The sequence below is a fragment of the Thalassophryne amazonica genome, chromosome 10, assembly GCF_902500255.1.
Source record: "Thalassophryne amazonica chromosome 10, fThaAma1.1, whole genome shotgun sequence".
In the NCBI taxonomy this organism is placed as follows: Eukaryota; Metazoa; Chordata; class Actinopteri; order Batrachoidiformes; family Batrachoididae; genus Thalassophryne; species Thalassophryne amazonica.
In genome coordinates this window covers 36,539,515-36,552,729 of record NC_047112.1, presented here as the reverse complement: position 1 = coordinate 36,552,729, position 13,215 = coordinate 36,539,515, and the positions used below count along the sequence as shown (strand labels likewise).

General features: G+C 43.0%; 1 protein-coding gene across 1 annotated transcript in view; it reads left to right on the top strand.

The window, feature by feature from the left end:
• cpamd8 (C3 and PZP like alpha-2-macroglobulin domain containing 8) overlaps positions 1-13,215 on the top strand; it is a 216,122-nt gene that overhangs the window by 133,573 nt on the left and 69,334 nt on the right. The window contains exons 29-33 of the mRNA XM_034179799.1: positions 1,382-1,538; positions 1,629-1,703; positions 7,970-8,135; positions 8,541-8,627; positions 11,466-11,602. Coding sequence (XP_034035690.1) covers positions 1,382-1,538; positions 1,629-1,703; positions 7,970-8,135; positions 8,541-8,627; positions 11,466-11,602 — 622 coding nt within the window. The remainder of the gene's footprint in view (positions 1-1,381; positions 1,539-1,628; positions 1,704-7,969; positions 8,136-8,540; positions 8,628-11,465; positions 11,603-13,215) is intronic.

Genomic DNA, 13,215 nt, shown 5'->3' with positions numbered 1-13,215 from the left:
GGAATGCTCCCTTTATACCCAGTCATGACACTCACCTGTTTCCAATTAGGTGTTCTTTTAGCATTCATCAACTTTCCCAGTCTTTTGTTGCTCTGTCCCAACTTTTTTGAAATGTGTTGCAGGCATCCATTTCAAAATGAGCAAATATTTGCACAAAAACAACAAAGTCTATCAGTTTGAACATTAAATATTTTGAAATATTTTGTCTTTGTGGTGTATTCAATTGAATATAAGTTGAAGAGGATTTTAAAATCATTGTATTCTGTTTTTATTTACATTTTACACAACATCCCAACTTCATTGGAATTGGGGTTGTAATTAAACAATATAGGATAACAAATAGGATTTTGATGAAATTTTCCCCACAGATAGATATTAGGCCATGTGGAAGGCTTCATTAAATTTTGGAGGCGATCTAGATTCTGGATCAAGATTTCACTTTATATAGGTTTTTAAGGATTACGTCAAAACTACTTCATGGACTCTCACCACATTTGCACCACAGATAGATATTAGGGCATGGAAGACTCCACTGGATTTTGGAGGTGACCCCGATCCAGATTCTGGCTCAGGATTTCAGTTTATAGGCTTTTAAGGATTACATCAAATCTGCTTCACGGATTCTAACCAAATTTGCACCACAGATAGGAAATAGGCCATGGAAGACTACACTGGATTTTGGAGGTGATCAGAAATCTCTGATTGCTCTTGCTTTAAGATGTATTAAATCAATTCAATTTCAGTGTATTTATAAAGCACTAAATCACATCATAAACCACCCCAAGGTGCTACATATGATTAAGGTTTAAACCTTACCCACCCTCCAAGTAACTGCATTAGCAACAGTAGTAAGGAAAAAGTCTGTTGGGTGTTTTTTGATTACCGGAAGAAACCTTAAGCAGAACAGTCTTGGTAGGGTGACCATCTGCTTTGGAGACACTAACAAAAAACAAACAAAGCACAATGGAATAAAACAAAAACACAAGAAGTACTGTAACTGTCAAACAAGCAGAGACTGAAATGTTGCAGTTAAACAATAATATGCATACTGAGTCCAGTGATCCCAATAAGCAATAGATCAGAAGACAACCAAAAGGTGAAGAGTAGATTCCCACTAAAATGGACTACAATTGGCGAGTCAGTGGGTTTTCACTTTAAAACAGTGTTTCGACCACATCATACTCTTTTAACCTAGCGGCACCCTCTGGAACTCAAACAGCTCCCACACAGACCCCAAACGTTCCAATGCTAAATTGATGTTGGATTGGTGCCTATTGAGTGTCTTTAGCTACAAACTATGATTTTTTTAGGACACTTGCTGACCCCACTTTTCTCCCATCTGTCTTCCTTACACCCAAACGCCCACCTCTCTTTCTTGTAGGTTGACTGCATTTGTGCTAAAGTCCTTCGCTCAGTCTCGCGGTTTCATCTTCATCGATCCAGAAGAGCTTCATGCGGCCAAGTCCTGGCTCATTAGACATCAGAGAAATGATGGCTCTTTCCCTGCCATGGGTCGCATCCTCAACAAAGACCTGCAGGTAGGTCTGCGGTTGTGGGATTGGAAGATGTACTCTGACAACTCTTGACAAGATGATGTGAGATGAATGGAGTGTTAAATTCCCCTGCAGGGAGGGATCCACGGAAAGATCTCGCTCACAGCTTATGTGGTAGCAGCCCTGCTGGAGACGGGGATAACCACAGAGGTAAGCACTCAGAAGGAAATGGATAAATGCACCACAGTGCTTAACCACAGAGTGCCAAACTTAAATAGTATTCAGTGTGGTGGCACCTAATTCACCTTGGCCAGTATAAAACCTCATCATGTTGAAATTTTGCACTTAGTCGAACCAGTGGGGTGAAACTGGATTCATGACTTCAGAAGGTTAAAAGTCTTGTCATCATGTATGCGTTACCTGCACTACTTGAACTGGCTGCTGCGATAGCGCCGCCTACCAGCTGTCTGTGAATTCAAGTGTGGGTCATGTGTAGATGAGATCACTGCATTCCTGACAGTTTTGAAGATAGATGAGCACGCAGTCAGCCTACTCACATTTGTTATGCTCTGCTGACGCTCATCTAAAATCTAATCGCTTTTTGGACTACATCAAAAGATTTATTAGGCTGACGTGCACAGACAGTGATATCCTATGAAAGAAACACCTCTGTTGCATTCCTTCTTGTCCCTTTCTACATTTTTTCCTTCACTTGTCTTTTTTCTTGTCTTACCCACTGAACTGAGATGTACACTTGAATTTAAAGTATGACTCATAAGCTTATGGAGTACGTCAGCAGCCGTTGAATGTGACATTACATTTCTTATGGTATTTTTCCCAAACTCCGTGGTAAGAGAATTTTATCCTTTTACAAGTGATTAATATTGAAAAGTTATCTTTCAAATCAAAGCAGAAACATTTTGCCCTTTGTGGTTTAACGTCATTAAAAAATTATTGCAGCAATTATAGTGAGTGGCTCTGCAGATATCTCAGGGATGAGAAGGAAGGTCAGAACTGCATGAGATGAAAGTCTACTCAACTTTCTGAACAGCCAAAATAAATATTCATTAAAGACATATGAGCAGGGGAGAAGATTGTGCATCTTAAAGAAGACAGCCACAATGTGTTTGCCAAAGGCAACAATCTACATATGCTGTGATGGGTTTTGTCTTCTTCCATATCTCCTCCCTCAATTTTGCAACTGCAATCACCATTTTTCCTGTGCAGCTTCAGCTGTTGAAGGTCTAGGTCCTTGGGAAATTTTTTGGGTACTGGGGTGTGTGAAGGGGATAGTAGTCCAGTAAAATGTACTATACATACAAATAATAGAGCTCCAATGCAGCATCGTATCTTAAATGAAGGCATGACCCCAGTGCAAAACCAATGCAAACCCGACTTAGCATGGCATTGGCCAGCCCCTCAGTCCTGAACTAAGCTGAAATCCTGTCACCAAACTGTTAGAACTGCAGCGCTAGTAAATGTCATGCATGCACACACACACACATAGATAGATATTGATAAAGATAAGGTAGAACCATAGTAGAGAAGCTTGGATCTTCGACTGGACTGGGTTGCTTGACGCGAGGACGTTTTACTTCAAATCGCAGAAGTTTCCTCAGCTAAAATTCTTGCTCTGGTAGTCTGACTTCTGTCTGACCCTTGTCAAGAAGAACAAACAGAAGCCACAAAAGCTGGAGTTTTAAACCTAACAAGACGCCTCCTACCGAGAGACAGACTGCTATTGGCTAGTGATTAAACAATTGCTGTAATTATCACCTATTGTGCTCTAATTAGCATCCTAATGACAGGGTAGCTGTGCCTCCTAATGATGGGACTGACGCCTCTCCTGATGATGTGAATGACTCATTACCATGAACAAAAGACTGAAACTGCTTTGATCTGAGTACCCCGTTGTAAACAGGGGACAAAGCGTGTCCTTCCTAAGGAAGTTAAAATCTTAGCCAGAGAGAAGAAATGGTTTGAGATAGGGGTGAAGTAGGCATTCTATGTGAAACAGTTGAAACCCAGCTTTAACCGGGGAGGGGGTCTGAGACACGCTTTGTGAACTAATAGACCTCGTATGTGCCACATACGAGGTCTATTAGAAAAGTTCACTATGTACAGCCACAGTAATTAAGCAATCGACATCAAACTTGGTATGGTGACTGTGGGCACCAAACCTGAAAGCGCACATGCGCGAACACACATACACACACAGACACACACACGGTCAGCTTCATATATTAGATGACGACCCGCTCACTGGAGCCCTTATTTTCACAGTTCACGTGGTACTCAGGTTAGGTAGCAGCATCACATTTTACTTACAACGTAGTAATGACTGGTGAGGGTGGACTTTAAATTAGAATCTGATCGGGCCAGTGCACACTGCATGCGAGTTAAGGTGTGCATTTTTTGACTTAAAATGTACCTGCTATATACAGCATGCAGACGGTCGATATACCTCCCAAGAAGCAGGGGGCATTAAGTTGTAAAACCGCAAGTGCTAAACGGATGAAATGTAATAGAGCTGGGGAAGCATTTGCAGACACACTAAGAACATCATATATCCTGCAGCATTGCCGTGCTATGACATGCTGTCACCATTTTATCATCATTCACTTGAGTCTCATGAATGTCACAAATTGTTCTATGAAAATTAATGATGACAACATACACACAATGCAGTGCAACTTACTATACCTTAATTACAGTGACATGAACATGAACATGAACTATACAGTGACATGGCTAAAATTCTGCTCTATTACCCATGCGTAGAACGGGTAACTCAGCTAGGTAGCTCAGTCTATAAACATAAAAGGCAATCCATGTATGTGGCACAGTTTGTGTTCCCTATGCACAGTCACAGTCATTAAGCAATCAACACTAAACTTGGTATGGTGACTGAGGTCACCAAGGGGAGGTCACTGGGGCCCTTAGGTTGTAAGCGCACATGCGCGAACACGCAGACTCACACGCAGACTCACACGCAGACTCACATGGTCAGCCTTATATATTGGAATCACAACACGCTCACTGGAGCCTTTATTTTCACAGTTCATGTGGTACTCAGGTCAAGTAGCAAGCATCACACTTTACTTACTACGTAGGAGCGGTTGGCTCGGGTGCACTTTAATGAGAATCCGAACGGGCCAGTGTGCACTGTGTGAGCGTTAAGGTGCATGTTTTTTTTACTTAAAATGTACCTGCTGTGTACAGTATGCAGACTGGTAGACTGTTGATATGCCTCCCACGAAGCATGGGGTGTTAGGTCATAAAACCCCAAGTGCTAAACAGATGACTTGTAATAGAACAATTTAATTAATTCATTTATTTATCTATTTATGGATTATAGTCTGTGAACTTTGTCTGCACATTTCTGTTCAGTAGGTGGTGGTATGCCCCCAATGTCAGTTGCAATCTGCCAGTTAAGTACAAACAAGAAACATTCTGAACATCTCGAAGTTAACCATTGCAAATTTGCAGTACAGACAAAAGGTTATTTCACCATACCCAGCCACACATTCTATCTCTTGTTTAATTCCATTTTTTGCTTTTGCATCTTTTGGATATTTTGTTTTTTGAATTTGGCAACATGATCATCATATATCTCCTGCAATCTTCAGCCCACTCATTATGTGATGCTAATGTGAGAGGCAGAGCAGATACATCTATGGGATAATACATAAGCAAAACAAAGTTGGTGTTGGATTTAGGGATGGGACTGATCCGATCCGGGGTCGGTATCGGTTCCAATACCGCCCATACTGTCATGCGTCATTAAGAATTGTCACAAAAACTGTCACGTTTTGACATGAATTATAAAGAGGTGTCACATTTCACTGCATGCAACTACGAATCACTTCTCTTGTGCACAGAATTAAACCCTGCTGCACCACATTCAGTTTTATTGCGGCAGTATGCCAAAGAAGGACAGTGACGCCAAGTCGGCTAAGTCTCGTTCCAGTGCTCCTCAGCACACTCTTGCAGGTGTTCCACCCGCTGTTGTGCCTGATGTTCAGGAAAACGAGTCTGAGCCAGAGGAGAGCCACGTGCAGCCAGACATTTGGCTCTCTTCTTCTCCTCTGCCTCCTCATTTCTGCGCAACTCAGCAGCTGGCGGTAGCATGGGTATGGGGGAAGGGGGGAGGGGGAGCATGGAGACAATTCGCCTGATTCACAATGTGACAGAACGTAACTATGCACTGTTACGTGCAATAGCATGCAGCAGCACGGGACATTATTCTTGACCGTGCGTAATGGTTCCTGATAATTCACCAACAAAATGGGCCATTAATTGTAATGCGTGGTAACAGGTTGCAACAGTTCCTGAGGACTCCTGACACCTCTGCCCCGAATCATCACATTCCTGACCAGCATCCAAGAATGTATACTTCGCGGCATTCGTGATTTGTCGTCGTTATGTGTAAATGCAGCATTAGCAGCAAATTTCTGCCCGGCTCTTGGGTTCATATTGTCTGTTCATCGAGCACAGATTTTCTGAAAAATTATCTGAATTGTTGCTGAAAATGTGTGCTAAAAAGTTAGCCGCTTCACTGTCCTGAGGCTGTCAAATGCTATGAAAAGCCAGCTCAGTGTGCAGCCAAGGAGGAGAAGCCGAACAGAAATCCTGTCTGCTGAAAGGGAAAAATGTCTCCATTAAAATCTTGTGCGTGAGCGTCGGTGATGATACATTTATTTTACAGTTGAAAGGCTTCATGTTTCCAAAAAGTTTGAAGTTTGCACAGCACGAAAACAGCGAGAGAGAAAGAAAAAGAGAGACACAGGGAGAAAGCGAGCGAGAGTGAGAAAGAGAGAGACAGACAGAGAGAGACAGACAGACAGACAGAGAGAGGGAAGAGACAGAGAGAGGGAGTGAGACAGGCAGAAAGAGAGAAGGAGACAGACAGAGAGAGGGAGAGAGACAGGCAGAGATAGAGACAGACAGAGAGAGGGACAGGACTTAATTTTTACTCTGTAACACTTGGTTTGACAATGTAACATGTGTCTCCCATATGAATAAAGCTCCATTGAAATTGAAAATTGAGAAGGAGAGACAGACAGATAGAGAGTGCTGTGTTTTCTCTTTAAGTCTATAAAAATAAGGCTATAAAAGTCTATAAAAAATAAGACTTTCACCAAAACATCAGATCTGGGCTTTCATCTTAGATGCACCTTCTGGCAAATTGTAGCTGAACTTTCAGGTCTCCTTTTTAAGAAAATCCTCATATAAAATAGACAGTAATGATAATAGTAATATTAAAGCAAACAGAGCTCTGGTATCGGATCTGAAAAGTATTGACATTGGCAGATATCCAAATTCAGGTATCGGGATCAGATCGGAAGTGAAAAATTGTGGATCGGTGCATCCCTAGTTGGATTGATGTGGTGCATTAAAAGTTCAGCCTTATTTTGCACTGTTGTAACTGTAAATTTTTAGTTTGGTGAGTTACAAATTTGTAACATTTATTGTTTCGTTATTTTTTTAACCAGTGTTGAGAATAACATTTTCCCTTCATTTTGGAAGGATTTACTTGTTCATTTTTTTTGCCTTCTTATAGTGTCCTTCTGCATCTTTTCTTGGGGTTATTAGATTTGGATAGAGGCCATGTTCTTGGTTAGTTTATACCCACTCGCTAGCGGCATAATCATCTGTTAATTAAAGCGCATATTTAATCAGCCAATTACATGGCAGAAATCAATGCATTCAAGCCTATAGGCATGGACAAAAGGATTTTGGGCGTCGTGTACAAAGACCTGCTTGGATTTCCGACTGAATCATGGTGTACGCCAAAACTCAGAAACTGGCGTAAGCACAAAAAAATTCAGATGTATCAAAGTGTGTATATGCATGGGTCCAAACGCGTTCCTGTTGTACATCCCACTGAACATGGAATTGAGCACACATGCAGAAGTTTTAAACTCCTCCCTGTCCACGCCCCTATTTAAATATGCAGATATATTTAAATAGGCCTGGTGATTCAGGGTCCAAAAAACAGGCAGGCAGGTTAAAAACACAGGTAGGCAAACAAGACTAGGCACATTCAGAGGAAAATTGCTTGAAAGAGGCACAAGGCAAAACGATCCTGCAAGGAGAGGAGAGAAAAGGTTCAACTAATAAAGAGGGGGTGATTTGGAGGAAATGCAAGACAGGTGTGGTGGAAGGATCTGGAACAGGGTGTGGCAAGGAGGGAGGACAGGAGAGAAACACCCAACACCAGACACCAGACAAGAAAAATCCCTGACACAAAAACCCAATCATGAACAAAATAGACAGCAAATACAACAATGAAAAAAACCCGAACAAGCCCCACCAGTTCAATCATGACATCTTTACATTTGCTCCGAAAGACTCAAATAAATAAATCCACTCCTGAAAACACATTCCTTGCCTTGTGTGACTTGTTGGCAGTGAATGACCATGGGAAGTGTGTGTTCTTGTGTATGCATTCATGCCTGTCTTATGCCACCCAGGAAGAGAAGGTGGCAGTGGCTAAAGCCAAGGATTTTTTGGAGAGTAACACGTACTCTGCTGATGACCCTTACACCACAGCCCTGTCCGCTTACACCTTGGCTCTCCTGCGTAGCTCGTACGCACCGCTGGCCCTGCGCCGCCTCAACCACATGGCCATCTCACAAGGTACCGTCACACTCGTCAGTGTACATAACAAGTTTACTGTGACAAATATACAGTATGTACAGAGTTGTTCTGAAGCAGGGCAGCAAAATCCAGAGAGCCGAGCAGATGGAAAAAGCAGTTTGCAACAATCCCGCTACTTTTCATTCACACAGGATGTCTCAATCATCATTCCATGCTTATCTCTTGGCTTCCTCTGGCTTGGTTTCCGCTTTTATTGCTACCTTTTTACTGATACTTTTTTGGCCTTTTTGAAAGCATTTAATGTGGGGGAAGTTGAAGGACAAAGATGTCATCATTTGCACACAGCCAGAATGTTTTCCAACAACAATAATGATGCTTGTGTCATTGCTGCTTCTAGATACTGACTGCTACAGTATTAACACAGTCATGTGTTCACTTCTGCAGATGGACTCACACACTGGAGCCTCACCGGCGGCTCAATGACAGATGAGGACACTTTCATGGGCTTCAGTAATGGCCCATCTCAGTCAGGTATGCTGTGTAGCCATGGTTACAGAGCAGCAGAGGGTCAGGGGTAACACAGGTGTAAACATGCTCAGTCCTTGTCCACACGGAAACGGAACTTTCCCCGTACGATTTTTCTTCCACCATTTCAAGAAATATCTCTGTCCACATGAAGCCACTGAAGATGCTGTAGTGCACATGCCAGGCCTGTATTTGGCGCTGTGACGCTTCTACACACAAAAAAACATTAATCAAAGTGACATGACCAGAAGTTGTTGTTGGTCTTTTTGGTCTTCGGTTGTATGCCAACCTGTCAACTGGTCATTACAAAAACCAAAAGGCACTTAATGACAGCAGTCATAAATGTTTTTGACATTGAAATAAGCAGTTTCAGTCTTTTGTTCATGGTAATGAGTCATTCACGTTGTCAGGAGAGGCGTCAGTCCCATCTTTAGGAGGGACAGCTGCCCTGTCATTAGGAGAGTGCTAACTAGAGCACAATAGGTGCTAATTAGAGCAATTGTTAGTCACTAGCCAATAGCAGCCTGCCTCTCGGTAGGAGGGGTCTGGTTAAGTTTAAAACTCCAGCTTTGCTGGCTTCTGTTATTCTTCCTTACAAGCGTCAAGACAGAAGTCAGACTACCAAAACAAGAAAATTTAGCTGAGGAAGCTTCTGCGATTAGAAGCGAAACATCCTCATGTCAAACAACCCAGTCCAGTCGAAGATTCAAGCTTCTCTACTATTGAAATAATGTTTATGACATGTTCATGACTGTGTCATGTAACAGTTATGACAGTGTCATGCCACTATTACGATGATGCCTTCAAGTAAAGTGTTACCAAAGTCTTTTAATCTGACCTGTTGCGTCCTTTCAGCCGGATTCATCATCACAGCCTGATGACAACTGTTGTCCACATAAGACAGCCTTGTTTTGGAAGATGATGTCTGGAGATGCATTCATTTCTTATACCCCTGTCACACTAGAGACCGAATGAGCCCAAATGGCGTCCCTCTGACAGCATTCTAAGTGCACTCCAAATACTCAGGCACAGATGTGCGACAAGCACATGCGCTCAACTTTCGAGGTGGAAAAATATTGAATGGCAGTTGAGGTGGATTCTAACTCCATTCTCACTGTGTTTTAAATTTTCTCATGGTGTCAAAGCAGCATTCAGAACAGTCTGCTCGTGGTGGAGAGACATTCGCTATGGTCAGGCATGTCAAATCCTCATATCATTTAGCTCATATCATCTGATCATTCCACTGCCTGTGTATGAGGCTGTATCATCTGATCTCTCCGCTACGCGTGAGCTCATATCATCTGATCGGTCTGCTGCCTGTGCGTGAGGCTGTATCATCTGATCTCTCCACTGCATGTGCATGAGCTCATATCATCTGATTGGTCCGCTGCCCCTGCATGACGCTGTATCATCTGATTGCTCCGATGAGCATGCCTGAGCTCATATCATCTGATTGGTCCGCTGCCCCTGCATGAGGCTATATCATCTGATCGCTCCACTGCGCATGCGTGAGCTCAAATCACCTGATTGGTGATTTTTTTTTTACGTAATTATTGTATGGCCTTGCCTTACAATATAAAGCGCCTTGGGGCAACTGTTTGTTGTGATTTGGCGCTATATAAATAAAATTGACTGATTGATTGATTGATTGATCGGTCTGCTGCTCGTCCGTGAGGCTGTATTATCTTATCGCTCCACTCTACGTGCGTGAGCTCATATCATCTGATCGGTCTGCTGCCTGTGCATGAGGCTGTATCATCTGATTGCTTACATGCACAACAGTACTGCCATGATCTGAGGTACCTGGTTTACATGACAGGAACGGCATGTCTTGACAAACACAGCAGAAGACAACACTCGGGCCCCCCTCCCTTCCCCTTGCTTGCCTTCCAACCAGACTTCGGGGGGGCAATCGAACTGCACCCGTATGGCATTCGACATGCAGTCTTCCTATTCTGCAATCTGGCAACATTCTAGGTATTCGTACTGTGTTCCAACCACATTTGGACTGCAATTGTGCGCATACACATGGTTGTGCACGAATCAGTCAGGGAGGGATTAGCCCACATTCGAAGTGGTCGTTCGGCATTCGTACATGGCTGTCCGAATGTCTGTCCCTCCCGACTACGCCTCAAAGTTTGGCTTTTTTCCACCAGATCTGATTCGCCTTCATTCGTACTCATTGGTGCTAAGTGTGACAGGGCCCTTATTGCAGAAAATACTTGCGAATAAATGCAGTATTTTTAAAAATGTTCCTGTGTTTGCTCTAAGTGCATTTCTCAGCCTGAGCCCCAGGACACCAGCGCTTTGTCCCACCACCAACAAGGAGACAAAATAACGTTTTAAAAGCTGAAAGTTTTTTCTGTAATTATTTTATTAATCACAGTGGTCCCAGCGTTCACCACAGGCATTCTTCATCTCTTCAGCATTTTGCTAGTGGCAAATATAAATCTCATTAAGGATCCACAAGACAAAAAAAAAGTTAAATTATATTGTTAACAACATGTCATTCGTTATGGGTGGCTGAGGTTTGAAAGGTGGGGGTCTGACATGATAGTTTCAAAAAGTTCTGTATAGGCTGACCACATGAAAACACAAATCCGGTGTTTTCAGATTTATCCAATCTGGGACCCATTTTCAAAAAGTAGCATTTTCGGTGTGCCTCGTGCGGACGAAATACCAATACGATACAGAACTTTTGCAAATACGCCTGAACACATCTCTGTGTGGACTGGGCCTCAACCACACTGATTTGATATGGTGAGATTCTTGAGTTGTAAAACTCAGAATTGTCAGGGAGTTGTAAAACTCAGAATCTGTATAATATTTGTCGTCTATTTCTAGTGGTCTCAGCAGAGGTGGAGATGACAGCCTATGGTCTTCTGACCTACACCCTGCTAGGGGATGTGGCTTCTGCACTCCCTGTGGTCAAATGGCTTTCCCAGCAGAGGAATGAGCTGGGTGGTTTCTCCTCCACACAGGTATCCTTATTGCCTTCGATATGACACCACCTTGTGTGAATGTTCTTGACTCTGGTACAATACCTGGCTGCTTTCTAAGTCTTGTTCCAAGAACACTCTGGCATATCATTAGGGTTGTTTTTCATGTTCACACATACAGGTTTTCCACTCGTCTTGAAGTCTAGCCAGATTAAATCAAGAACACAGCAGTCAGTGGGACTTCAACTGGTTCAACTGAAGCAATCACAAGTCTGAAGTCAAATCTCAAAAACCTGACACTTTTCTAGACCCTGCAGTTCAGCTGGAGTCCTCCATCAACTGTGTACGAAATCATTACTGATCTCATTAGCTACACCCACCACCAGTATTGGAGCACTTTCACCACAGTTCCACGATCCAAACGCTCATTATTTTCCCATAATTAAGGCATACAGAACACATGAACAGGTACAGTAAAAAGAGAGAGAGAGAGAATTTATATATATATATATATATATATATATACACACGAGGTCTGTTAGAAAAGTATCCGACCTTTTTATTTTTTGCAAAAACCGTATGGATTTGAATCACATGTGATTGCATCAGCCAAGCTTGAACCTTCGTGCGCATGCATGAGTTTTTTCACGCCTGTCGGTTGCGTCATTCGCCTGTGAGCATGCTTTGTGTGAGCAGTGGTCCACCCCTCTCGTCGGATTTTTATTGCGAATAAATGTCTGATCTCAGACGCTGTGGGCGGTCTTTAAACCGGCTGGAGTACTCCTTAATCTGTGTAATCCCCATAAAATCGTTCCTGAAAGCCATCTGAATTTTCCGAATGGTGTCCACCTGGAGGTCTCTTACAGTTTCTGGAAAAATTTGATGCAGCAAAGCTTCAAATCGTTCAGACATTTATTCGCAATAAAAATCTGATGAGAGGGGTGGACCACTGCTTACACAAAGCCTGCTCACAGGCGAATGACGCAACCGACAGGCGTGAAAAAACTCACGCATGCGCACGAAGGTTCAAGCATGGCTGATGCAATCACACGTGATTCAAATCCATATGGTTTTTGCAAAAAATAAAAAGGTCGGATACTTTTCTAACAGACCTCGTATATACGAGGTCTACTGGACTATTTTTGCATCATGCAGCACCGCCGCGACACGCGGAATTCCTCCGCACGTCTGTCTCAATGTGCCAAAAAAGTGCTGATGTCCACGTCTTTTCACAATTCCTGTGCTAGCCAGATGATATCCCGGATAAAACCCAGTGTCCAGTTTGGAAATGAATGGTACATTCCACTGTTACAGGAGTTTTTGTCATGGAAAGAGGAGCGGAGGCTTCGCGCGTTGCGGCAGTGCCGCATTTTGCAAAGCAACGCCATGATGAAGCCTCACGGGACATGTTCTGGCATGTCCAGGCACATCCACAATTTCTCGGATAATCACTCGATGGAAAAACCACCGACAGCTGTCTGAACGCCATCTCAAAGCCATCCTGTGAGACCAAAATGGAGATGGTTTTGTCTCGCTCCAGTAGCGAATCCATCATGACACGCGAAGCCTCCGCTCGGCTTTCCATGACAAAATCTCTTGTTAAAAGTGAAATCTGTCGGAAAATGGTTGATGTCCAGCTCTTGTCATAACCAGAG